Source organism: Camarhynchus parvulus, chromosome 7 (genome assembly GCF_901933205.1).
Source record: "Camarhynchus parvulus chromosome 7, STF_HiC, whole genome shotgun sequence".
NCBI classification, from domain to species: Eukaryota; Metazoa; Chordata; class Aves; order Passeriformes; family Thraupidae; genus Camarhynchus; species Camarhynchus parvulus.
This window is the reverse complement of record NC_044577.1, coordinates 32,316,098-32,339,463: the sequence shown is the minus strand read 5'-3', so window position 1 is coordinate 32,339,463 and position 23,366 is coordinate 32,316,098. Positions and strand designations below refer to the sequence as shown.

The following is a 23,366-nucleotide window of genomic DNA, read 5'->3' as shown; positions in this document are numbered from 1 at the left end:
CAGCAAGTATCACACTGACACCCAGGAGATCAAAAACTATATATTTACTTAATGTATGTATTTACTTTTTGGTGAAAGAATATTAAAAAAAAGTTAAAAATTCACTTTGCACATGAAGAATATTATATTGGCTGGGTTGCATGTCACACTGACATAGGATAAATTTGGAACTAATATGCATCAATCCCAAGTTCCCATTGCTCTGCATTTTCACAAGCCTTTTGTGAGCACCCTCAGGAACATTATCAAGTATGAAGTTATCAGCTGACCTCTACACCACATGATCTCTAATCTTTGAGAGATTTCTAATGCAAGCCTTTAATCTGCTGCTGCAAGTCAGTGAAGGGAAGGGCCTTGAGAAACAATACTAAAGTTCAGACTCCCTGGTGCCCAGAGTCAGGAAATTAAGCCAGGCCCTCTCCTATCATTTCCCTGAATTCTTGTAGATGTTTTAGCTGAAGCAAAGGTTACCAGCATGTTAACTAGCAAACATTCAAGACAGAAGTCAGCTCAGGAACTTCCAAATCACTTGAGAAGAAATACATCAAGCAGTTACATAGTTATGATTCTGACTTATCTCTATTACTGGTATTTTACTATTTACCTTTCACCACCCACTGCTTTTCCACATCACGCTCAATCATTATGCCTATGAAACCTTTTTTGCTTCAAGGAGAAACAACAATTTAAACTAAGTGGTGCAACACAGCCTTTAAGTTCTCTGGAGATTCTGATGGTAAGAAATAAGTGCTCCACTGCCCTTACACTGTTTGAGCCTAGTGCCAGCTATTCTGCAGCTGGCTGTCTTCCACTCTGTGATTCACTGGAGCTGCTGCAATCCAGAGCCTGAGCCACACAGTCTCAGCCTATTTCCAGTGTAGGCAGGAGCCCTCAGAGTCAGAGGGACCTGACTGACGAGTTGTGTGGCCTCCAGAGCACTTGCGCTGGCATGTGGGAAGGTGCACAAACACATCCCCAGAGGCAAAGAGAGCAACTGCCCTCCTTTCTGTGGAAATACTGCAGGCTCAGACTGACCCAAGCAAGTCTCAAAACCACACTGGGGTTATCACTCCTCCAGGCACAGAGCTGGGTACTCATGAGAATGGTTTTCTCTATAAAGGCTGCTTCCATCATCTCACAGCACTATGCCCCTGGGAGAAGGAATGAAAACCAGCTATTGTTAGGATCTCACACTGGAGAGCAGCTAACATTCCCTGTCATTTAAAGGGGGAGTCACAATCATAACTGGAGTAGCATCTGCTGAATCCTACTTTACTTACAGTCAAGTGACAGGCCTCAGTAGTGTGGAAATGAAGCAACAGTTCTTAAGATCTGCAGTCTACTTAGCAGTGTTTGTACAGAACATCGTGGGGCAGGGAAACTTACTTGCTATTCCAGTTTTTCCCATCTTTACACCCAAGTTGTCTAAGAACACTGCACCTGCAAGAGAGAAGTGTGCTAATATTGAGAAAGTACACCAAATATAAACACAAAGATACTTAGTAAGTAATCCAAGTATTACTTGCCTGTTAATAAAGTCTATTGCTTGTGCTTTTAGCTGTTCAGCGCTGTGCAAATCTGCGAGGATAAGAATGTCAGCAACATTTTCTACCGAGAGGTTACTACAGAGTGCTTCCTCACACATCACCTTCAGCCGTTCCAGTGCATACTGGAGAGAGAGAAAAACTGCACTAATCATTCCTCAAACTCATTCCTTCTGTCCCCATCTCTACAGCTCTTTAGACACTTCCAGCCAGGCTTGGTGCTTCCCAAGTTTAACATCAAACTGCTTCCCCACGGGTACTGCACATCACAATGTGCTGCACGGGGCAGTTCTCAAATGGAACACAGGCATTAGGCTTGGCACAAACTCATTAAAGACCTTGCTGACAGAGTTTTTATCAAACAACAGAAATAACTCATTCAAAAGTTTTCATTTCACTTCTGCTTGGTAAGGGAGGAGGAACAAAGAGCCAAATCAGCATTGAACAGGTTCACATCTCTAAGCGAGGGGCAGGAAATGATACAATGGAGTTTCATCAACTACATTGTTTAAAACAAATTTTACTTAATCCCCAACCCATCTCTGAATTTCCTAATTTTCCTCATACCTTTGATACAGCCTATAATAAATTTGAGGGAAAATAACTGCATTCCCGTATTATATTTTGCATGAATAAACTGTGCTTCTTTTTTGAAGGATGTCACAGTCTGAACAGGTTTCATTTTTATTTTCTGGTATTTCAGACAATCATGCAACTCTACCTTATAATAGTCTCTACATTTATCAATTATGTCCTAAATCAAGGCCAGCATGCAAAAAACTCCTTAATTGCTGAGCTGCTGTAAATCCCTTCATCTCAAAAATCACAGTAGAAAAAGTATTTCAAAGAACAACAATTTTAAGAGTAGACATGATCCCAACAAAGAAAAGATGAAAGATTACAACTATTACATTTGTAGGGAAGACAAAGAGATGAAAATTCCAAAGTAACTACTTTAGGGAAGCACAGTTAATTCAAGAACTTGAATAAATCTTCTTGAAGAATACAAAGATCTAGTATACATTTTATTCAAAACCGAATTTTCCAAGTCGTATTAATGGTCTCCAATTTCTAAAAAAATTTGATACTAAATAAATACCTGAAACACCTCTCTTTAAAAAAAGATTTATCAGCCTTCTACTGCTAAAAAGGTCTATTCTTTCCTATCTTGCTTCATTTCTGATGAGAACTGCTCTTTATGTTTTAAAAAAGCAAAATATATATCGAACAATCTGAAAATAATTCTTTTTTAATCAACATTCCCCAAGCAAACACCAGATTTGGGAAGCTTGGAGTCAATTACTTACTTTGTCTGCAGCTGCCAACAAATTGTCAGCCATTTTTTCAAGGTTTGGTGCTTTTCCTGTGTAAATGAATCTCATCATTTCTTTAAAAACTTCAGGGTCTACATCATTTATTTCTACACGATTCTGGTAAAGAAGAAGAATCAATAAAAGTGTTTGGAATTTAGCTACAATTTCAAAGTGAATATTAAATATCAACTGCATGCATGCTACAAATTTTCATTCATCGTCCATCATACAAAATCCTTACAAATTAAAGGTAACATTTAATAATGTTAAGCCGAAAGCAAACAAAAAAGTTCTTAAAACTTAGGTAGAAATCAGCTGGAAAATCTCCAGCAATAAAAAATAATTGTCATTTTTTTCCTAGAAATGCATAACTCCGGAGTCTATCACACAGACTGTACATAAAACTCAAGACAGTTTCAGGAATACTAAAAAATGTTTCTGAGCTTCCAACACAATGTGTTTGGAATATCAGAAGTCAGAGCAGCAGACAGAACAAGTTGAGCCATTCTTGGCTCAACTTAAACTGAGTCAACACAGCCCAGGTTTTGTTCTGAGAACCCAAAAAGCAAACACACTAACTGACATCACACAGCTGAAGATTGCCATAATACAACAGTGGCACTGCAAGCCTGACCAATCTTTTAACAGTATCCCCTACAAGCAACTAATGAAGTGGGAAATGATGTCAAAGATGTAGAAGCAAACACCAGACTTTTGAAAGGAGTATAAAAATCCCAGGCACATGAGATGTGCATGGTCTGGTTTCTTGTCAGTATTTAGGAGGAGGGCTGCACAGGGGATCCACTGCTGATGAAGGCAAAGGCCTGGCATGGCACATTACTCAAGCTGTGAAATGTTTGGATTTCTTTCAGACCAGGAACCTCTCAATAAAATGCTCCCCAGTATTCCAATTCCACCTGTGACAGTTTCCAGACTGGAGAGGTTCTGGGAAGGAAAGTGACCCTCAGCTGTACCACAGCACCATGTTCACCTGATGTGTTTGTGCACACAAGTGGCATCTTGCAGTTTTCAACACCAAATGATGATCACCTATCATAACCCTTTTGTGAGGTGATCAGTTCCTCACCTTTTCATGGATTCTGCCCATAACCAACCCACTTTTGATAATTCTTCAAGAAAGACACAAACAGCTCCTCGCTGTGGGAGACATCAAGTGCATAAAAGCAGAAGCAGTGCTTTCCTGATTAAGAAACCCTCTATCCAAAACACTTACACAGGTCAAGTGCCTGCAGAAGCTGTGAATGAAAAGGTGTTCCACTGCCTGAGGGCTTAATTCCAGTCATAATCCACCTCTTGTTTCTTGGTTACCATAAAAAACACTTCAATACTCTACAGCAAAACCTCAGTCAAGTCAATCAGCTGATAGGAAGATGCAAACTGAGGCAAAAAGGGGGCAGAGATTACCAGGTCAATTACACCAGTAGCTAATGTTTAAAAACACTATCTAGGACAGATATAATAGCTCCAAAAATCCAAATCCTCCAGCACCTCTCTCCACTCTTTCTACACAAATTCCCTCAGAACTCACCAGGACAGGTTCAGGAACTGTCCCTCATGCACTATAAGAACCCTCATCCTCCTCAATGTGCTCTGTCTCAAGTTTTCTGCAATGTGTTCCTCTTTCACAAGGTACAAATATTTACATGTAACATTTTCAATGAAGCTTACCTTTTTGCTTTCTTCCATTTCATGTTCAAACATTGCATTAAAAACTGGAGATCGTGCTGTATCAAGAAAAGTAAATATTAAATATAATCAAATTTTAAATTTACGGCAATTTAAATTACAAAATAATAGCAATACAAAAGTAGAAAGTACCTGCAAGGACAGATTTATGAGCTTTGAATTCTTGTCCTCCTACATAAAAACTGCAATCTGTAAATCTTGTTGTTTCCCAGAGATTCCCTAAATCTTCTGCTAGTCGACATTCAGGTACCTTCAAAGTGTTTGTATTAGACTGTCCTGATATATTTACTGAGTCTTGGACCACGCTTACCTAACAGAAAATCACAGCAAGACAACTCCTTCATAACTGAATGCCAACAACAATTAAATCACAGTACCTATTGCTAGAATTGCAACAGTTCCAAAGCAAAGAAAAAAAAAAACAGTGAAGCTTCTGGCATTAGGCCAGAACCCTAAATAATAAACCAATGCTTTACAGTTTACTTTTAAGTAACATAAAACAAATAGGGCTTACTCTAATATTGTGTACTTATCCAACCAAAACAAAAAGAGAGAGCACAATACCACATGCCACCTGACAGAAATGCCAACATAAATAAGGAGAGATACAGTTCTTGGAAAAACAGTGGGAACAAAAACAAGTTAAAGCTATTTCAGAGTTAAATTGACAGTTCAACACTTCACCCATCTCAGTAAAATATACACAATATAAAATTATATACAGATCATCAGGATCACATGGTCACAGAAAAGTTTCAGAAGAACAATCTGTATAATTTTTCAATATCCCTTATTGTACTGACAGTTAAATTTATACACAACCTACAGTGTGATAATGCAAACTAAGTGCAAGTAACAGCTCCTCCATTATTTTATTTTACTTAGTCCAGATGAGGCAGGACCCACAAGCAATTGCTTTCCAAACAAGATTAAAAGCCATTACTTTCAAAATACAAGGTGCAAGTAACTTCAATAATGAAATGCATTCTCACAGGATGTAACTTTGTACTAACTAGTTAAGAAAACTGAAATATGTGCATTTTAAGTGAGTATTCTGCCATTATTCCCCATTAATGAGTCTTTCATTTAGGAATGGAACAGGACAGCAGCACTCCTTGCTGCTTTTTCAGTTATCTTCACAAACTAAGTCCTTTTAATCAGTGTGTTGGGAAAACAGAAGAGCTCAGCAGGTTTTGCTTCTCTTGTCTGAGAGCACAGACCTGAGAATAAAACCTTTGTAACGAGCCACGCTACAAGATCTTGATCACTCCATCTCCCAAATACGGAAAATTAGGATTAGATCTTAAGAGAAAATGCTGATACTGTTAGGATCAGGGCTTTGGTTGATTTCCAAAGGCATCTGGAATAAATCTGGCATAAAGCAAAAACAGCACAGCTCAGCTTCACAGAAAGTGGGAGCACTGCAAGCCAAACTCCAGACCAGAAGAGGAGGAGGATGATCCAATTATGACAGCAGCTTGGGGATTTGAATCACTGCCTAATTCCCTGTATCATCTCATACCCCCTAGTGAATACAAGAAATTCCTTTATATTCTTCCACCTTAAAAAAAAAGAAGAAACCCAAAGCACAGCAAAATTTCCCTTTCACGGTTAGACTGTACATTTATAACATCGAAAAAAATCTATAGAGCTATTTCCCAGTTTTCACACACACAGTGATTTCAGGAGATATACATACACACAAAGGAAGTTTTAGCTTAGCCAAGCTCATCTTCTGTTGCCAGAGGAGAGTTCTGCTTTTCCAGAGCCTTGACTCAAAGTTCATGGTCCCAGTTGTCCACACAGCATCCTCCTGTTAGCTACAGACAATGCCTAGGGAAAGTCATCTACACACTCTTTATGTGCACTTAAACTGAGCTCTGACCTTCCAAACTTCTGATTTAGAATGGTTTCTAATACATACTGAGAGCTGGGCAACACAAGAATTTGCTACAGGCCATCTTCTTAAGATACAACTCAAGCAAAGTTTTAATTCAAATCTCCCCCACCCAAGTGACCTGGAGTGTTTTGTCCTTTAAAGATCCTAAATACAAAGATTACAGGAGTCTGATCCTTCATATCTCAGTCCAACAGGCATGCCACAAATCAAGTGCATCCTCTTATTATTTATAATTTATTTAAATAAAACTGAAATCACATCAAGTTAATCCCATATAACTATTGAAAACTTGTCAACTTGAACATGTTCTGCGTGATGACATTGAACAAGGATAATGTCCATGATTTTCTGGATTTTGAATATGTGGTAATCTAATGGTAAGGGTGATATAAATGATTCCTTGGACTACTAAGGCAGACAAGAGATCTGTGAAAGCAGAGAACATTCTATTCCATTAGCAAATGGAACATCTGCAAGGGTTCAGTACTTTCAGATCATATGAAAAAGGAGAATTCAGTCAGAGATCAGTGTGTCCAAAAAACTGAGGCTGTATTTAATCCCAAATTGCTGCTGGCAGCACCAGACTTCACAAAATATTAAACTTAACAGCCCCTCAGGTCCCATGCAAGGGCATATCCAGCAGATCTTGACAATCTCTGGCAACACAGAATGAATATCTTTGCTGCCAAAGACAACCAAATAATTTTCCTGCAAGCCAACAGGAGAAAGGGCCCACCAGCAGTCAGTAATCAGAGACCTTCACTAAATACCTGCTACATCTGACAAGTTTTACCAAGCCAAGTGCAATAGTTAAGAAGGGGTTAGTCAGTTTTCCAAACAGGAAACAAGTAGGAAGGCAAACATGGAAATCAGAGCTTAACAGGAAAGTACTAAAAGGACAAAAACTTCAGGCTTGTCTATAGAAACAGGTCCTTCAAACAACACCTGTCATTTCTAAAGACAGCTGAAGAGCTGGTATCACACATCCAAAGAAAGAAATTCCTAAAATATTTGGATTTTCAAGTTTTCCCTTCACCCTGAAACAAGCCAGAAGTTATTTTAACATGTTCACTGTGAACAACTAAATGTTTTACTTCCTTCCACATTTATAATCAGGGTAGGTCCAACACTTCACAAAAGCCACTCACATTAAAACATCAAGATCTTTTCATAGGGAAACACAGCTAAATTCAGTGATTAGCATCAGAATTTAAACAACAGTATTTCTCTGTGGAAATCCAGTATTTCTTCTAGTTATATTTTTTAAACAAGCCTAATCTCTAAAATTAGAGAGTGATCTATTCCAAAACCAAATGCTACTTTTAAGAGCTTTTCATTTACATCAAAGTGCTCATTTAGAGGACAACTTAAGAAGAGAAAATACTCAAAAGTATCTTTACAGAACCATAAAGCACTTGTTATATCTGCTTTTATCACCCAAATAATTGTATTCATAACAAATTTATCATGCAGCTAATTTAACTTGTCTAAGTGAAAATAAGATGCACTATATTTGCAATATCTAGTCTCAAGGGCCACATTTCAATTATTCTTCCTACCCAGCATAATGACATATAATTAAATTGTAATCTTGCCAAGACAATTTTACACATTTCCTGTAAATACACAGATCAAAGCAAACTTATTAGCAGTTAGAGCATCTATCATCCTCCTAAGTCACTAATCACTTTATGGCAGCCCAGATAACCAGCCAATGTATATTCAACATACACTCCACTTACACTGCTACTTTCTCTGCTTTCCATTTTTAACACCAAGTAAGCTTTTTACTGAAATTTAATAGGAAAATTTAGGTTATAGACATAAATGATATTATAGAAGAAGGGACACACAATACACCATGAAGTTAGATTTATAGCACAGCTCTCAATGTTAATTTTCAGTATCAAGCACACCTCCTATAAGATACTTGGCATTCTCTCAGAAAACAAAATGTAACAATTGGTCAAAAAAAGATGTGTTTAATTTACTGGAAAGACCTGTTCATTGGTTAAAGCAAACAATTAGGATATTAAAGGAATATAGATTCTGACAATCAGTTGGGTTTTCTTTTATAATGTGAACCAGTATGTGAACATTTCCATCCAGTGAAAACCAATCCTCTAATTCCAAATATAACTTCTTTAAATAAAAGTGACCTCAGTAAAACAGCATTTCTCTAGAGAGCACACACCAGCCACCTCTGGCATAAATAATTCTACAGTCAATTCTGATGTAACTGTGGCAAATTCATAAAGAAGTCCAGCAGTTTACAAGTGATCAATTCAATATTCTACCCCTCAGTGTACAAGCACCAAAAAATAAAATAAAATGCAATACAGACAAAGCAATGTATATTTTGCCAAGCTTATAGTTTTCAGAAGACAATTTTAGAGTATGCTACTGTTTAAATCAACATAAATTTCTATTTATTAGAGCAGGAAACATTTTATTTAAAACTTTATTACTTAAAAATTAATACCCACCTCACAAAATAATGTAAGCTTGTCATCTGGTAGAAGACCATTAGCTTCATCTAGTAAAAAATCTCTTCGGATAAATTTCTTAAAGCCCCAGTCCTTGCCTTGCACAAATCGATATGCTCTTTGGCTTTCTGATAAAAAATTGTGTACAAATACAGCAAGTTACAGGAAAATATTAACAAACAGCACCCAATTCCACATCAAAACTAAGTGGTAATAAAAAAATGCATCAGTTTCACACATCTGGATCATGTGTCAACAGAACTGATTAAAGCATTTTAATATTGTAATAGTCTTATTTTATAATACACTTGATAGAACTTGGTGGAGCACAATTTGTAATTTGAACCATATCCTCTCATTAGATCTCTCAGGCACCATCCAGCACAAGGAGTTTTTCAGTGAGTGTTTAAGAATGCCAATGTGTCAAAACAGGAATTGTTCAGAGGGAAGCACCATTACAATGAATTTGTCACCACAAACCCATCCTGACAACGCTCTGCAGTTGTCATAACAATCTGGTTTGACTTCTTCCTGAAATGGAAAATCTTGTTTCACAGGTTGAAATGATTTTGAAATACAGTAAAAGCATTAAAACAGCAAAACAGAAATGAAAGCTTTCAACTACTAAACTATCTTTTGGTCATAAAAGATATTAATTATATTTATCTTTTGGCCCCAGTTATAAGAATTATTTTTTTTAATCCATCAGATTTGCTGTGACAGCACAAGTTTTTTTTTCTAAAGCTTACAGCCAAAAAAGAATTCCCACAGTCATGTCAGTGCAAACACGTGTAAATCCAGTAAGATCACACATTTTACATGGCTGGTTGACTGAAAAGTAGCCACTTGTTGCCCAAATCAAACCACAGGAAAGAGCACCCTATAACTTAAAGTAAAATATAGGAAAGAGGTTATTTGGGTATGGCTTTGAGAATCTAAGTAGAACAAAGCACATTCTGAATTAAATTTAGAAGGATTGTTCAAAATGAAGGCAGCAAGAATACTGAAATAAGAGCAGAGGGGGAAGTGGGAAGGGACCTCATGAAGAGTTCTTTAAGAAAGAACTTTTAATTCCAAAAAGCTGGGCAAGAAACACATCACCACTTCATTTGCTATACACAGAGATGCTTCAGCTAAAGAGAGCACTTTAGAAGTTTAAGTCAGAAGTTTGTAATAAAAGCAAAGTGTTCTTCATGACAGAATTTTTTTAAAAACCCTCCAAAATAAAGCCATCAGCAAAGCCAGACTTCTCCACACTACTGACCTCAGCAGCACCACTGGAACACACTGGAGCATGTACCACAGAAAACACACACGTGTCACATGCTGCCCTCACCTCCAAGAGCTGGAAAAACTACATTCAGAACAGCTCTTCACTAGGATTATATCAAGCAAAATATCCTGTAGAGATTTTCACTGTATTTTCAGAACACACTGAAAGCCACACACTGCAGGAGGTGTGAGGGCTGTCCCTGTCACCTCATCACACTCCTGTATCAAGAAGCCTTTGCCCACGCAGAGCACAGCAGCAGAGGGAAATGCTCCCTCAAGTGCAGTGTGGGCAACAGCACAAACACACAACACTGTTCACATTTGAAAATCTGTATACCAAGGAGGAAAAACATGTTTTAAAATAATATTATCTAATTTTTTGGCATCTGGATTAGTGTTTTCACATTTTCACCAACTTTTAACCTCATTACCTTGAATTAAAAGGAAAAAAAATCAGAAATTCACATTCCCAAAAGCATTCACAAATTTCTTCTTTAGATTCAGCCCAATTCTTTACTCAGCAGACTTAGATTTTACTCTTAGCAGCAACAACCAGTGTTAACCCCCAAAATTAAGAACCAAAATAGAACAGCACAAAAGTGCAAATCTATTTTTCTTCTAATAAAATTAAAATGTTAGTTCACTATCTGTTTCATACACAGCTTCATCCCTTGAAGCAGCAGCCTATGCATGAATTATCAATTACAAGGGACATTGGAAGTGGGGCATCATTTTCCTGTCTCAGTAAATACACAGCACCCACAGAAGCAGATGGCAAATGGCTGGAGAGTCCAAGAAATAAGACTTCTGTTGGTAATTTCCCAAAGTGAAATGATATTTATAACTCCTGTGGTGCAAACCCAGCACAGCCACAACTGCAGAAGCTGCAGACACACCCACTCATAGGATTTTTAGCACTGCAGTGGATGATGAACCAGCAGAGAGATGATGGGTCAGGATTTGGGTGTTTGCCACAGACAGGAACAAACACGTTACTGGAGATTGGGTCCTGGGGGACAACAAATCAACAAGAACCTACAGTGAACCCCTAAGGCAAACAAAGGGCCAGCAGGACCTGGCTAGGAACTAAAACAGATTGCCCAGACAAGCTGTTGAGTCTCCATCCTTGGAGATCTCAAAGCAGCACAAGTCCCAAGCAAAGTGCTCAGGCTGACCCTGAGCCTCCAGAGCTCCTGCACAAACTCAACAATTCTGTGCTTCTACGATTACCTCCAAACTGCTATTTGTAATAAAATGTGAAACTGCATCAAAACCTATCCACTCCAGGACTGTGCCAAGTCCAGATGTATACATCCTCCAAATGATTCTCCAAATGTTCACGAGTGTAGCTTTGCTCACATAAGCTCCAAAAAAGGAAGTTTGCAGGGACTGAAGAAACCATCACCATCAGTGTAAAAGGGTTAGTAGAGTGAAACATGCATGTGAAACATATATATTTACCTCCCTTCCAAAGAGTCTAATGATTTAATTTTTACATTTGAACTCAGTTCTGTGGATTTATTTTGATGATTACAAGTGGGCCTAGTTACTTAAGGAGAAATACCATGAACTTTGGGTATAAACACTGCAGAACTACAGATTTTTTGCAAGAAATGCAGAATTTGCAACAAACAGGACCTGAAATATCTCTTAAATCCTGGAGTAGAAGAAAGGAAGAAAAATAGATATTTTTCACATACAGGACTTTTAGCAGAACAAATTCAGTGCAGATCAGCATTAAATTATTCATTTCCACAAGAATCCCAGCTTTCCCAAACAGCATCTCCAATGAAGGTTGTGCTCACAAGTTTGAAACTAAGAGCTTTCCATACATTTTTCATATCAACAAAAACAATTAAATCAAATCACCAGTTATTTCAAAGTCTTCTAGTTCCTTAGGTACATGGCAGATGCTTTTAAACTGATTACAGTGTAAATCAGGTGAAGTAGACCAAAATATTATAAAGGATATCTAAAAAATCCAGCCATCTCTGCTTATCCTATTTAACAATGGAAATCAAACACTTCCAATAAGGCTACAAACAAGCAAATACACCTCTGCTAACAGGAAACAAGGATAATCTGCTGGAAAAACTAAGTGACAAGGACCTGGAGTGGCAGCAATTGGCAATGTGCTGTAATTTATACTGCTCAGGATAGAATTAACATTGCTCAGTGATCAGAAACGTGTGAAACATGAACAGCATTTTATAATTATGTTTCTAAAAGGAAATTAAAAAACGTATTTTAAAAGTTTATCTCAATATTAATTTCTGCTCTCAACTGAAAAAAATAACATTGCTGATGTTCTTACAAAACCACCTTACCCATTGCTTTTGTTTCTTCTCTTTTAGCATTCAGCAAGGAAAATTTGAATTTTGCTCTGACTTCACTTTTTGGACAACTGACTAAAAGCAAATACAATGACAAGTAGTCTTTGCTTTCATCATCTAATCCCTTTGGATTCACTCTCAGGCACCTGAAAAAAAAGAGAAATTGTAATTTTTTTAATAGTACCCAGAATAAATTCAGAAATACTTTTACAAGACACAATCATAAATGCTACTGAAATAAATGTTTCCTCTGTGATTGCTGACATTTTAAAATTAGAACCAATCCATACCTACAGTAACCCTCCAATAAGTGTCCAAATTTTAATATTTATTTTTAATTTAACTTTACAATTTTTGTGAGCAAAATAACCCCAAAACAAAAGCAAAGCACTTGCTCAGAGAAAGACCTTACCACTTCATTTTGTCATTTGGCCCTGATGAAAATGTAGAACTCTTTAAAACTTCACCCATTTCTTCGCGGCAAAAACTGAAGTTATTAATGGTCCACATGTATGAAAATTTTACTACTTTAACCTGAACAAAAGATCAGAAAATGTTAAGAAAATTTAAATTACATATCAAGCATTAGCTATGGGAACTACTTAGATTGTCAGCTATATTTAATCAATATGCCAATAACTTTAGTTCAGTTTTTCTAAACAATTATTATGACAATAGAAAATGAAGGCATTGGAATTCATGTAGATTACCTGGGTGTAACACCAGCTTTCAGCCACAGGTCCACTGGACATCTCCCCAGGAGGAGGTGGGGTGGGAACCCTTGACATTGCCACTTATTGCAGGTTTATAGTATCAAGAGAGCAATCCAAACTTCAGTAATTCCCCTACAAAAAGGAATTCGTACATTTTGTTCACCCTTTTTAGGCGTGGGAAATACAAAAACTCATATTACTGTGTTTACTAAATGATGCATCTGAAAATTAAACCTGAAAGGAGGACAATGGCTCTGCTGGGTGTCACACATAACAACCACTGGTGCTCAAAACCTGCAGGCTGAGCCCTCACACAATAATTTATAAAAATAAGCACCTCTGCATCACACACTAATGACAATATTTCAACACCCCCTTTGCAAATTACCACTTTGGCCACTCCAGAAGTGTTATAACTTTCTTCAGGCTCTCCTCCTTTGACTTGCAGAGTACCCAGAGCACTCAGTCATTAGCACAATGCCTTAGGTTTTCACCCAGACATAATTCACAAGAACACTCAGCCACCTGGGAGGACAATAGGTTCACACAACCCTGAGATTTCTGAATGGAGGGTAAGAAATCAGACCTGCATTTCAAGCAGTATTTTCTTTCACAGATCTTTAACACCAACAGACACAGCTGAAGAACTATAATACCACAAAGCCAGAAAAAACAGTTTCACTCAAATCCCAACAAGAAATAAAGTGATTTTGTTATAAATTACCATCACCTAACAGAGCACTGCAGCTCCTCCTGCCCACCAGGAACTGAGGCACTTGCCCAGATCCTCACACCCAGCTACACAGCAGCAATTGGGCCTGGCCAATGAAAGAAGGAGGGCAATGAGGGGGCAGCTCTGGGTTCCTGGCTGGCTCTTCTCTAAGGGAGGGTTTGCTGTCAGCTGTGGGCAGATTCCTATCACAGGCACAGCCTCTCACTTAAGCTGCTTCATTAAATTGCTAAAAAAGTGAAATGAACCCTGATCAAACCAGAAAAAAATCAATTATTTCTGCCACAAAACATTTTCTCTTAGTGCAGAAAGTTTCTTTAAACATATCCTGCTATCACTTAAAAGCAACCATCTTTCTGCAACATTTGACTGCTTCACTGTACAGCTCTTTTTAGCTGTGACAGAAGAGCATTAATTGTCTTCCTCAAAAGATGTGATTGCACATCACTAATCATCATGGAACTCTCCAGGGATGGAGCAACACTTAGAAACAAGGTTTTATGCAAACACTGGTAAAAACACACTGCAAGAGCATGTACAATTCAGTCATGATGTAACAAGTTCATTATTCCTACAGGAAGAATTCTGCTCTGTGAAATGCTGTGATCCTCACTGGATGTTTTCCCCTCTGCCTTTCTGGTACTACTTCTCACTCATGGCATGAAGCAGCCCTTCCACATCAAAGCCTGCTGACAGGTGATTGCTCTGAATCACAGAGGTATAAGAGCTTGAAAAGAAAGCTAATTCTCAGTTTTTACCAGATGAGGAAGCAGATGCTTTATAATAATATGCCTTAATGAATCTCTACCAAGAGATCTGCTATGACAGGGTGAAAACAAAATACTGAATAGGTCTCCTGTAAAATATGGATCCCTGAGACACTGAAAACTAATCATAAACACAATTCAGCTGTCTTAAACAAAGGAGTTCTCCATAGATAAAACTAATATTTGTGGCAACATTCAGTACTTCATTAGTACTGTCTATAAATGAAAAACCAACATCATCCCTAAATTTTAGATAACTGAACTTGTTTGCTTCATGTTTTTTTAAGCAGGAAACACATCTATTGTGCATGTTGTGTTTACACAGTTTTTGCTTACATGTTTACAATTGGTTTTGATTCTCTGTACAGAACGACCCAGAGTAAAATTCCTGGGAAGAATACATATGAACTTCTACTTTCACAAAGCAAATATTAGCACTTATATTACCATTACTTCTGGAAGCACATCTTACTCAGTGGTGACAACTGAAGCTGTTGCCCAAATGCAATGGATTTGGAGACAGAACTATATCCTGAGAGGCTTAGAACAGCTTACCTCAGCCTTACTGACCCTGCTTGCTGCTCCTCGATTCTCCAAAGATAAAATCAAGAAGAACACAGCCCAACCCTTATCCTGTCATTTGCATGAGATGCACAGGACTGTCTCTTCTCTCATCTGTACCTCAATTCTTCAGCCCATTAGACCAGTCAGCTCCCAGTAACCATGAAGGAGCAGCAGATCTGAGCCAAATTTGCTCCGAAGGGGTTTCTAAATTGGAAAAGCCTGAAAATAACTGCTGTACACAATCTCTTTTAAGAAAGTGTTCAGTGACCTTGGGCCAGCTACAGTAGTTATCTGCCCACTCCCATCTCACAGCTAAATCAGCTCGATTCACTGAGAATTTAACTCTAAGCAAAGGTAGTTATTTGCAATTATTTTCAGGTCCATCTGTTGCCTTGTCTCTGTACCTGCTCTACCCATGGCAGCTGTGCTTCAGAGGCTGCTTCCACCTGCTGCATGGCCTTTATTTAAGGAAGGCCTGATTTTACCTAAGGACACTTCTCAGGTCCTTCTGAACAGCCTCAGCTTTTTGTAAGGTTTCCCCTTTACAGCACTAGCACCAGATAAGTGATTTTCACGACCTCCTGATACACCTCTGAGGAACAGATTAACACTTCACTTTTTTTGCATGGGATTTACTAAGCCAAACATATTTTTAGACAGAAAACTGGCAGAAAGCAGTAACTTTAAATCCTTGATACTGTGAGTCTGTGTTGAGGAGCTGTCTGTATTTTTTAGTATGTCTGAACACACAACTTAGACAAAACAAAGGACCAACCAAGACAAACTGAATAATGGGAGAATAAAAAAACAGAGCTTCTGATGCTCTGTTAACATGTACCAAAAGGGAGAAGGATGGAAATGGTTCAGCAGTACTGCAGATCTGCCCTTCACCTAATCAATTAATTAAGATTTGGGTGGGGTCTAGGGTATTTACCAGAGCTACAAGGTGAGAGAGAACACAAGCTTTCAAGATGCTGTCCTGAAAAAGTCCTTGGAGAAGGACTTTTGCAGTCTATAGACTGACAGCCAGACCACACTGAGGGGCCTCCAATGCTGACCAGGGCAAAGTGGACCCTGCACAGGCAGTCTGAAGGTGAGAACAGAGATGCAACTACACACTCTTTGTTCTACAGTGCTCTACGTGGGGAGGAGACTAAATACTACTCTGAAGAAATTGTTTATGAATCATTGATCAGCCACTGCCATCAGCTCTGACAAAATGGTTTTCCAAGTACCAAGTCCTCATCACAGCCTATTAGGCCAAATGGTTGGGAACAGAGAGCTGCAGTTCACAAAACCAGTCAGGGAACAACTGGGTGGAATTCAATCAGTGAGGTGCAGGAAGACAGGTCTGCTATCTGCAGGATGAAACAACTTAGAGGGACAATTTTCATGCTAGAACCTGCATTTATTACTCTGCAGGCTATCATGAACAAAGCAGCAGAAATGAGGGAACATTATCAGACAATAGCTCCAAGAATTTTCAGGCAATGCTGTGCCTGTCTGGACACAGCCCAACAAACCAGTCTGTGTGGCCAGGCAGAAACGTCTGACCATCAGGGCAAACATGCACTGGGAACAGGAAAACAAGCCTTAATGGATGGAGTAAAAGAAGTTTCTGGTTTTCAAAAGGAAAATGAGATGTATTTTTAAAGGGTGTCAAGTTCCTTTGTTTGGAGTTTTTTCTAATGAACTGATATACTGAATGTTGTACAGCAGCCAGTGTTGATTTAATTCAGAGTTCTTGTTCATTGCCTTCACTGAACACTTTGTGTTCAAAAAAAAAAGAGGCAAAGGTCAAAGGTTCTTTGCTTGTACTTCCAGACCCCAAACATGATGGGCTTGTCACTTCTTCTACTGATCTGTTAAGGAAGGTATTGGCTTCACCTGATAATCACTCTCCAAATAAACCAGATTCTGTTAAATTTGGATCTTCCAGGAGCTGATCCTCCTACAGTGAGCAAGTAGGCAGAAATAACATAAAGGAGAATTCTCAAAGCACATTTAGGAATTAACTGAAGTGCCCTCCTAGTCAAACAAATACTTATGCTGAACTTAAAGCCATGTGAAATTGATAAATGTTAATTAATAACCTGCACACACAGTGTAAAGAAAGCACAGGCTACCTTCCAAAATATGTATTTGCACAGATTTACATCAAAAGCTGTATCAGATGTCCATTTTCTCAACTTTTGAGAAGAGCTCTTAAGATTCAAAGTTACTTCCTACATCAATAATATGACTTTCAAAAATATTATCTTGTTTCCCCTGTCTGAAATTGAGTATTTATCAACATTATTCTAAACAAGGTTACTTTTTAACCTCTCAGAGCTAGACAAGAGCACATTCCCAGTCTCTTACATCTTGGGCTGGAATTATCTCAACTTTTTCACTGAAAAAGTGACTAGCTTGTTAAGAAAGCACCACATACATAGGAACACACAAAGAAGAAGTTTCTATGCCCCCAATAATAAACGCACAAAACACTTGATAAAGGTGTTTGAGGAGCTGCCCTGTTAGGAGGATGCTGGGTTTGTCTGTCCTTAGGAGCAGGAAGCAGATGCCAGGAGCTCTCCCAGGGCAGGCCCAGTGCAGCACACGAGGTGTTGCACATTAAACCATCCACAGCAATGGTTTACTGTGGTATTTCAGAGAGGGATTGCAGCCCCAACACTGCTGGTAGGATGGCTGAACAAACTGTCTGCTGCAGGGTACCCAACACACCCCAAAGGTCAAATCCAGCCTGCCAGAATCCAGCCCAAAGATGGTTCTCCAAGCAAATCAGTGACCCTGTCCTGCTCCCTCAAGAATGAGAAGAAAAGCACGTGAACTCAGTGATCAGGTCCTGCTGAGCCTCTTCCTTCCAGCATCCCTTCTTCCCAGGGCTCAGACCTCCAGGATCAAAGTGGCTCCCTCCAGGGTCACACCAAAAAATTCCAAGTGCATGTACTGCATATTCCACTCAGATGGTGACAATCTTTTCCTGAGCACAAAATGCAAAGCTGTTGTGAATTAACTTCTTGTCCCCTCTCTGGAAATACTGATATTTCATCACTGGCTGAAATAAAGATCACCTCCTGAAGTTTAACTGGAAAATAACATTCTGTCCATCCAACTTTTTATTCCTAGTAAATACATACTTTAGAAACCAAATATAGTTTATGAAATTTTGAGGGTTCGGCTTTAAAAAAAATCTGAAATAAGTCCTTCTTCATTCAGTAACTTCAACTCCCAAAAACCCATTCAAAATGAACATGGTGTAGTTACAGAGATACTTATTTAATTTCCTCTCATTAAATGATCAGTGAATAAAGTATTACATAGTATTATATCATTAATATGTAAGTGGTTTATATAAAACCATCAATATTTCTTCAAGGAATCAGTTTGGTTTTTCAAATTACAAAGAAAGCAAATTCTTGGGAAAAACCCCATCTTATTTCTTGGCTGAGGAAGAATATATTTATGAATATAAAAGTGAAGGAAACAAACAAACCCAATCAAAATAGTTATGTCTGAAGTGAAAGACATTCTAAGGCCAAAGACAAAGTTATTTCTGCACTGCCCCACCTGGACCCAGGTGGACCAGCCAGTTCTAGGCAGCATCAGCTTATGAAGGCCAAACTATTTAAGAGGGAAAAAAGCCATATTCCTTTCTCATTGAGCACAGAAGGATTTGTGTAACAGCCACCCACCACCTGGGTCACACTTATTTGGTGGCATGAAATGCCTATGGCTTGAATTTTTTCTTTTTATTAAAGAGTTTGTCTTATAATCTAATTAAGCTTACATAAATTCCTGCAATTTTTACTAGTAAGTAGAAAAAAAAATGAACTTTGCAAGAAATAGGATTGTTTTCTTAATTAGTAGGATTTGCATCCATTCACAATTGATCTTTTTGAAAGAATTGCTGTTGTATTTCCTAAACAGCTAACTATTAAACTAAGTTTCCTGCTGGATGATCCACAACACAATAACAGATGCCTGAAAGGTCTATTAAACTCAGGCAGTTTTCCAATTTGTTCAGTTATCTCCTCTGAAAACACACTTATGATATACCTACGAAAATTTAAATACAGTGTTCAGCATTTATTGATTTTTTCCATCCCTGCATCATTTGAGTGAACAGAATTACTCACACTTACACAATTGCATTAACATATATCTATCCCCTAAGTTAGAAAACTTACAGGTTAAGGAGGTACTACACTTTATGTTATCTGTAGTACTTCCAACATGAAAAACTTCTCCTTTTTGGGGCAAAAGAAGGGAACCCCTATGACACTAACTGAAGAGGCAGCCTATAACACTTAAAAAGGTTTGAGGCTTTTTTAGAACACGATATTAAAAATGCTTATTTAAGTATATGTTTGCTCTGGAACCACACAATAGCAACTAAGTTTACACAAACCCAAGCTTTGGGGCTTAAATCAGGAGCTCTGGCTGCTCCTGTGTGCTTCATGCTCACCATGTCACCCTTGCCATCCCACAGCTCTGCTGGAAGCCTGTGCCCTGCCAGGAGACACAATCAGCAGCCACACCACCAGCCAATTCATGACTCTCTCCACACTCTTCCAGTGAGAAAAAAAAATACTGCCATGGACTGGGCTGTGACAGCTGAGAAACTCCATATACACCCTGTCACCCCTGCCTGGGGACAGTAAACTCCAGCAGAGAGAGGACAGGCAGCTGGGGTCACAGACATCTCAAAATAGCTGCAACTAAGACTCCAGAATTTAAAAGCACATCCTTATGGTGCTTCCAGCAAAAAGGCCCCAGCAAGGCATAACCCAGCCCGTGGGAAATGCCCAACTTTTCAGAAGGATGATGGTGCACCTATGACTGATGACTCTGAAGTCAGCAGCTCAAGATTAGCAAGGTAATATTATTAGTTGTAAAAACTGTAAAGTTGCTTACACGGTATTGTCAGGCTTTTCTCTCAATTTTCTTTCCTATCCTAAGGCTTTGAAAAATAAAGTTCAATTTTACCTCAGCTGTGAGAAAGCCCAAGTGCTCAGCAGAGCTGGAGCTAAAACTGTCTAGTTTACACCACCCAGGCTCACTGATAAAAATGCCTCAGCATTAGCCTTGCATTATTGTTCTGTAACACAGGAAACCCACTGTGCCCTGAATTAGATATCCCAGGCCATCCCCTACAGCAGTCATCTATGCATTTCCCTGAAGAAGAAATGCAAGATTATTTCTTACAGCATTTTTCATTTTCATTGCCCAGTCTAGTTTTACAGGACCCAAAAGAGGCGTATTTCCACCACAATTCCTCTTGGGAAAATATTCTATCCAAATAATCTATTGCTGACGGGGTTTGTTTCCTGGTATACAGCCAAAGTGATCTTTTCCCCTCCTTAGTTTCACTCCATTACTCTTACTCCAACAAACCATTGACATGTGAAAAGTATATTAAATGAAGACATTTCTTCCCTAAATGCTTCAGTTACACACAATCAAGAGTTCACCAAATCAAAAATTCTAATCTTAAACTTTCTTCTTTGCACTTGGAACAGGAGTTTGTATAAGCCAACAGAAAGCTGATTCCAATTGTAACAAAGAGATATCTTTCTCTAGCAGATTCACAGCTAGTCTGGCGTGGTTTGGGTTGTTTTTGGTTTTCTTTTCTTTTAAAATCCGTAAGATTTGTGGAAAGCACTGGCCTGCACTTTCTGGAGAGAGGTACTGTATTGTCATTTGCTGCAAAGAATGTTCTCCTCATTAACTCCTGCAGACTGGCATCACTGCAAAGCTCACATTGAACTGGTACAACTGCTTTCAGCAGGCAAAAGCTCATACTCACAGATGCTCCCAGGAGGGAGCTGATCAGTCATTTGTTGCCCTGTTACCTCTCATGGCAAAGCAGTGGTCACATTTGTGCACACAGCTGCATCTTGGAGATTCTGAGAGTCACAGCTCATTTCAGGCCTCCTCCATGCCTGAGTGTCAGACTTAATGCAAAAAACAAGTGATACTTTAAAGCTAGGAAATTGAGAAAAAAGGCCTAAAACTCAATTCTGCCAGAGGACCAAACTGCATTTGATGTTAATTTGCCCCAACAGTCTTGAAATTGGACTAATCCACAACAGCTGATGAGACACATCCTAGGAAAGACAGGCAGGCCAAGAGGTAGAGCTGCACGCACACTTGCTTTGGTGAATGTGAAGCAGTAATCTCTAAAAGCCATCAATGCAAGCAAAACTTAACATCTCAGGACTGGACTGCAGCTAAACTGGTTTAGACCCACAGAAATAAAGAAAATCTTAAAAGTTCATAGAATCCTAGAATATCCTGAGTTGGAAGGATGACTGAGTCCAGCTCACAAATTAGTCCAACAGAAACTGGTTTCTGAATTTCAAAGACAAGCAGACAACTTCTATCATTCAAAAAACATCCAGGTACTGTTTTGCCTATACTTCAGAATTTAAGAACCATTCTGATATAATCTGTTTGAGATCCCTTTTTCCACTACAAAAACAATCCAAAGCTCGGCAGTTTCCTGCGAGTTTCCCCACTTACGCACTCTTAGTTGCTCAAGCCAGAAGAATATTTCCCAAGTAAGCAGCAAGGCAAAGAGGCTGGCACAGGCCTGTCAGGGTGGCCTGGCTGTGCAGTAAATAGATTTGGTTTCATCTTGGGTGCTGTCAAACAAGGCAGACCAGAAGCAGATCTGAGTCTGCTGCTTTTTGCCTCCATGCACACGCAGGAGACACAACCCCGCAGTGAATCATCCCACCCCACACACGCAGCAAAACGCTCTCCCAGAGCAGAGAAACAAACAGCAGGAAAAAAAGAGATTTACTACCAGGAAATCAAGAAGTCAGCCAGCACCAAGTGCCGAGCCCCTCTTTACAAGTGACTCTGGAAACCTCTGAAGGCTCAGACACTGTAATTTATTAGTAACCCAGACTAACACTTGATGATGTTACTGCCATATATCTTTCCCCTCAGCACTCAGTGAGCAGAGTCTCACACTTGTTGGAGGGAATGGCACCTTTCCAAACACAACTGCTATTTAATCATTAAAAATGATGCCTGGCCTGTAAAACAATATTCAAAACCACTGGCTACAGAATAAAAGTGGATTTTGCTTGTTGATCTTACTAATATAACTAATCACAGAAGCTAACTCTGGGTATAAAGTTTGCCACACACCAATTTTGAGCAGTTTACTGCCTATGGAAGCTTTTCTTTCACTTCTAGTTATATCATGCTTTCCTTCTCTCTTCCCTTCCTCTTTTTTTTTAAAGGGGAAAACCCCCACTTCTGCAGAATGTTACTAAAAATGCCCATTTTTGCCATAAGCACGACAGGACCTCCCCTAATCACAAGCCTCTCATGAGATGCAACAGTATTAATTCAAATCTTTCAGATTTATTTACTGTATTTTTTACCCTGGATCAACCACCTGCCCAGTGGATTTTGCAAAACTTATCTAAAATGTATTTATGCAAACTTCTTCAGTATAAGAAGTTTCAGTTTCTTAGAAACTATATCACCCATCGCAACACAAATATTATTCTGCTGCCATTTTAATTTAAATTTGCTCACTATATGCACATAAATAAACAAAAAAAATCTACCTTGACATATTCTGCAGAGATCAGAAAAACCCACTGAAAATAGATTTCATACATTTTATACCTCTGAAACCGCCATATGCCAAGTGCAGTGCCAGATCCAAGAGTGAGATCACACCCACTTGGACAGTCAGTACAGCAATGCATTACATTAACCTGCAATCACACAAATCAGCCAGAGATTTCAGACTGCTTCGTCTTCAGAATAACATTTTCAGAAGTGAAATAATATGACTTCAAATAAGTTCATATAGATTCTATGTGGAACTTTCCAAATACATGAAAAAAACAGCTAGAAAAAGGTATAAATCCAGATCTATACAAGTAATTGCTGCAAGTAACTTTGCACATAGCACAGACACGTTAGTTAAAATGACTGTTTTGTCCTGTTACAAGAACAGTTACTCAACTTGATATGTAAATATCAGTGTGCCCACTGGTACATCTGATA

General features: G+C 38.7%; 1 protein-coding gene across 2 annotated transcripts in view; it reads right to left on the bottom strand.

Moving 5' to 3' along the window:
• Positions 1 to 23,366, bottom strand: part of SPOPL (speckle type BTB/POZ protein like) — a 30,129-nt gene that overhangs the window by 2,021 nt on the left and 4,742 nt on the right. Inside the window, exons 2-10 of one of the 2 annotated variants that reach the window (XR_004060878.1) lie at positions 13,266 to 13,400; positions 12,968 to 13,089; positions 12,550 to 12,701; positions 8,951 to 9,078; positions 4,697 to 4,874; positions 4,547 to 4,602; positions 2,852 to 2,974; positions 1,527 to 1,669; positions 1,281 to 1,440 (exon numbers count right to left, since the gene is read on the bottom strand). Coding sequence is in view for 1 of the 2 variants with exons in the window: in XM_030952196.1 (XP_030808056.1) it covers positions 1,387 to 1,440; positions 1,527 to 1,669; positions 2,852 to 2,974; positions 4,547 to 4,602; positions 4,697 to 4,874; positions 8,951 to 9,078; positions 12,550 to 12,701; positions 12,968 to 13,089; positions 13,266 to 13,343 (1,034 nt within the window). In the remaining variant the exon portion in view is untranslated. The remainder of the gene's footprint in view (positions 1 to 1,280; positions 1,441 to 1,526; positions 1,670 to 2,851; positions 2,975 to 4,546; positions 4,603 to 4,696; positions 4,875 to 8,950; positions 9,079 to 12,549; positions 12,702 to 12,967; positions 13,090 to 13,265; positions 13,401 to 23,366) is intronic. The other variant, XM_030952196.1, reaches the window with a different exon arrangement.